Source organism: Kryptolebias marmoratus, linkage group LG3 (genome assembly GCF_001649575.2).
Source record: "Kryptolebias marmoratus isolate JLee-2015 linkage group LG3, ASM164957v2, whole genome shotgun sequence".
NCBI classification, from domain to species: domain Eukaryota; kingdom Metazoa; phylum Chordata; class Actinopteri; order Cyprinodontiformes; family Rivulidae; genus Kryptolebias; species Kryptolebias marmoratus.
In genome coordinates, this window is record NC_051432.1 from 28,279,036 (window position 1) to 28,283,593 (window position 4,558).

General features: G+C 40.9%; 1 protein-coding gene across 1 annotated transcript in view; it reads left to right on the plus strand.

The window, feature by feature from the left end:
• The window catches only part of LOC108250060 (insulin-like growth factor-binding protein 4), a 17,988-nt gene extending 14,305 nt beyond the window's left edge, over window positions 1-3,683 (plus strand). The window contains exon 4 of the mRNA XM_037974984.1: window positions 625-3,683. Within this exon, the coding sequence (XP_037830912.1) occupies window positions 625-762 (138 nt within the window). The 3' untranslated portion in view covers window positions 763-3,683. The remainder of the gene's footprint in view (window positions 1-624) is intronic.
• The last annotated feature ends 875 nt before the right edge of the window (window positions 3,684-4,558 follow it).

Here is a 4,558-nt window from a genome sequence, read left to right on the forward strand (position 1 = left end):
AGACACAAAGTGTTTGTCGATGCGTTTATGTTCCATGATTACACTGCAGGACGTGCAAAACAGCTGCAGCTGGGGAGGAAACTGGTTTGCTGAAATTTTTGTGGGCAAATGTGAAGCATTAGCGCACATTTTGGCTTCGGTCGCTGCTCCTGCACGCTCCCGGCATTCTGATGTTAACAGGAAGTGACGTCACGTGTCTTCTTCCTGAGTTATTTGGGCTTATTTTGTATTCCACGCTACACAAACCCACAAAGAAAAGACTAGACCGCAGAAACGGTGGCGAATCACTTCAGAAACAATAAATATTGGGTTAAAGTTGTGCGAAAGTTGGGATTTCGCAGGGTTTGCTTGATTTTGCGTTAATAGTTGCGATTGCAACATAGAGAAATCCTGGAGGGTCTGATAAAACCCATCGATGCCCTAAGTCGCCCTCTCAGATTGTTCCCGACGTTTCAGAGGAACAAAGCGGACCCGACGGGTCAGAGACGGTCAGAGTTTCAGGTTTCTGTCTTTAATCGGTCAAATAAAGATGCCTCCTGCTGATGTGCTCGGCTGTTAATGAGGCGTTCAGGGACTTCAGAGGCCTAAACTAACCCCAGAACTTCCTGTCTCTTTGTGCCGCAGTGCCATCCTGCTCGGGACGGCCACCGGGGAAAGTGCTGGTGCGTGGACCCGAAGACGGGCATGCGGCTGCCGGGTCCACTGGAGCTGCGAGGCGACCTGGACTGCCACCAGTTAATGACGGCCACCCTGCGGGACTGAGGACGGCCCGGCTCGGGTCGCAGGACCAGCCCAATTCTCCTGGTGCTCGTTTGTAGAACTACGTGACTGAAGGACTTCCTCCTTCCGGACCTGAAGCTCGTGCAACAAAAACAAGGAAAAACGAATCGAGTTTAGATCTCTAACTGCTTTAGTTTCTGTTTGTGAGTCGAGTCTTTTGAGCACTTGTTGTTTTGTTTCTATTATATGAACTTCAGACAGACTGTCTTTAAACGTGCGCTTTAACGTCAAAAAACAATCACATTTTCTCAAATCACGGTCGAGGAATAAGTGAGGGTCTTCTGTAAAATACTCCGAAAACAGTCGTTCACTCCACAGTTTTATCTGAAATGTAATATTTTTTTATTTCTTTCTGGAGCACTACGGTAGATGAAATCACAGAATTAGGACAATCCAGAAAACGTCTCGCTCAGAGAAACTTTAAAACTTTGAGTTCTTCTTCTTCGGTTTCCGTTCATGTCTGCTAAATAGATTAAAGCAAACCATAAAATGTGTTTGCTCGTGGAGCTCAGCATCGACTCCGGAGTAGCAATAAAAGAAAGGATGAGACCGACTGACCCCCCCCCCCCTCACCCGTCAAGAAAAGAAGGATTACAAAGCATTGCAACATGTTAAGCCAAAGCTTTTCACACAAAGAACACCAAAGTGAAAAGTGGGATTAGGTGTGAAAATCTCAGAAAGCCCAGAGCAGATCATCACCCCCGTCTTTTTTTACTAACGAGCATCTGTAGCGGCGTGTCGGAGCTGAAAACTGCTGATAGAATAATCTTCTCTCTCCAGCTGGTGCTGAGGCTCCATGTTTGCATGAAAACGCGGCGGCGTGGAGGATTTCTCCACGCCGCGCTGCTTGGCAGAACATCTCGGTGCTACAAACTGACTGTGCCAAAACACCAAACAAAGGTGGCTCCTGCACTTTCCTTGTGGCCGTTGTTTAGAATAAAAGTGGGGCGATAACGAATCTACAGCAGGGGTGTAACGGTACACGATCATCACTTTAATCTGCAGCAGGCAGACGACCTTTAACTGCTTCCTGTTAACAGCTACGACAGAAACAGAGTCCGATCTAAAGCACTCTACAGCAAAGCAAAGCAGGAACGACACACAGGGGTCTAAAAAAATGATTTTTACTCTCGGTTGATCGATTGGAGAGGATTGTAGATGTTTGGATCGTAATCTTTAAAACTCTGTCGTCTAAAAAAACACGTTTAATGAGTCAAACCCACATAAGAACAGCACATTAACCCTCAGCTAGCTAAAACGCTAGATGTTGGCGTTTAATGTTTTATTTATTTAGTACCTTCACATTCAAAGATGTTACTCAGTTATTAATCTCACCAGGACAAAGACTCATTTTATGTTTAATTTTTTTAATAAAACAGGTAGCTGTCAGTCCTGGAGTTTATCAATCGGCCTGAAGCTTATTTTAGTACAAATTTTAATTTTATTTTCATTAATTTTACAAATCTTTGTTTCTTGTTGTTGTTGTACCGAACTCGAATCAGATCGATTTGCCTCCCGAACCGTAACCTCTGTGTACCATTACACCCCTAACATGAAGCTAACGAAGGCTTCACCTTTTCCAATAGTAGTGCTACTGTTTAGCTAATGCTATGTTACTGCTAATGCTATGTTTAGCTAATATTACTTTTTGATTAATACTACATTTTTTAATGCTAAGTCTTAGCTAATGCTACATTTAGGTGAATGCTATGTTTTGGCTAATGCTACCTTTTAGCTAATGCTACATCACTTTAGCAGTAAATGTACGAACAGAAAGCCAGAACTGTTTACGGAGCGAGTTTCAGCTTCATCACCAGAGGACAGCTCGCTTCCTCCGCTCCGTGGGAGACTTTAGTTATTGTTGGCTAAAGAAAATATTTCTGCAGTTAGCTTCATTTTTCGTGAAGAAAAAGCACAAAAACGTCTGAAGAGAAAGTCCGACCGCAAAGAAGAAGCCTTAACGCTAGCCAAACAAAGCATTTGTGTAGAAATGTAACAAATGGAGACCAACCAAAACACAATCAAATTATTTCTGTTTTCTGGGACTTTTATTTTCCCCTCTTCAGTCCAAATTGTGCCATGAAAACTTTTAAGTAGATTTTCTGCATGTTTCACCAGTGATTCAGGTTTAAACTTTTTAAAACACAGAAAAAAATGCACATTTATGCCAGAGTATACAAAATAAAACCATCTTATTACTTTATTGTGAAAGCTATTAAAGCATATAAGCTACAGGTGGGAATAAAAGTTGCTTTATGACAATATATTTATATAAAAACTCTGATTATTACAAACTCACACATTCAACCTAATTTCAAAATTCAACCAAATGTATTTTTTCTTTATGTTGACATTTAAAAAAAAAAAAAAAAATCTGTAAAATGCAAAATTTGTCTTTACTAGTTACAAAGAACAATCAGTTACTAACAGTCGTGTTTTATTAATAACTTTGTTGAACAAATTGAGCTGAAATTATGAAAAAAAGGCAGAGAAAAAGAAAAAAGCACAAAGTTTATCAGCGAATGAAACTCGTTTAAACTCAGTTCTTGGTTTAGTTTCTGACAGAAGCAACCACACGGTTTTAATTTGATTTCTGTCGCACATCGATGTATTTTCGCTCTGATATCCAAGTTTTAAATGTGTTTCTGGAGAATAATCTGTTCTTTTTTGCGTTTGATGTGTGGACGATATGAAGTGATGTTTGCATGCATAAAAAAAACAAATTGAAAACTGTATCTTGTTTATATCCGGACCGTTACGTTCAAACACTTAAGACGGAAAAGCTTTGAAGTATCGAGTTTTTTCCGACAATAAAATGATCAGTTACATTTTAAATGTTTATCTGATGAAAAATAATGAAAATGTACTCCTTGTAAGGCATCAATTAAAACACTTTAGAAACACTTTAGAGTTCTTGTGTCATTAGTTTGTCTCACCGAGGCTCGAGTCGTGTTTACAGATGGAAGATTTGTCTTTTTAGGCTAATATTTAAAATCTAAACCTGATCTTTGTTATTAAAGATGTTAAATATATTCAGAGGCAGATAAAGTAGTTGGTACCCTAACAGCTTGTTGAAACTACGCTTCACTTCTCGTTAAACAAGATTTAATTAAAGCAATTATTTAATATAAATCTGGATGTGAAAAACAAAAAAATATGGAAAAAATGACGTTTATTTTCAAAGGGACAGGTTTCTTGATACCTTTAAAGAGACGATTGATCAAACTATTTGACTTTAATTCGTATCACAGGAGTCCATCAGCCTGGATCAGTGGTACAGTGGTTAGAGCGGCTGTCCTCCATTGAGAGAGTCAGAGGTTTGATTCCTGGCAGCAGCAGCATGTCGAAGTGTCCCATCCGTGTATGAAAGGAGTTTAAAGCCCTGATTAGAATCTATAGATAATTTATTGATGTGATTCATTCAGATTAGCTTGTAGAGACGCAGCAGAGAGCTGGACGGGTGTGTGGACGGTAAATGAGGACAGGTCGGGTTGTGAAGAGCTTTGAGTGGCCTGGTTGGTCAAGGGAAGCTTGGTTTGGTTGTGTTCACCACACTGATCCTGGATCAGCGTAAAGCGAGGTTGAACACTGAATAACGGAGCGCGTGCCAACAGTGACGCCATCCCCGGCGCGTGGTCGTGCACCTCCCAGGTTTTGTAACTTGGCGCGGACTCCATTCAAAATGGACGATTTCGGTGCTCTAGCGGAGCTGGTTTGCCTGCGTCAGCGTTTATACGATCCCTCAGTGAGAGACCACGGCTGCAGCCGATAAAAAGAG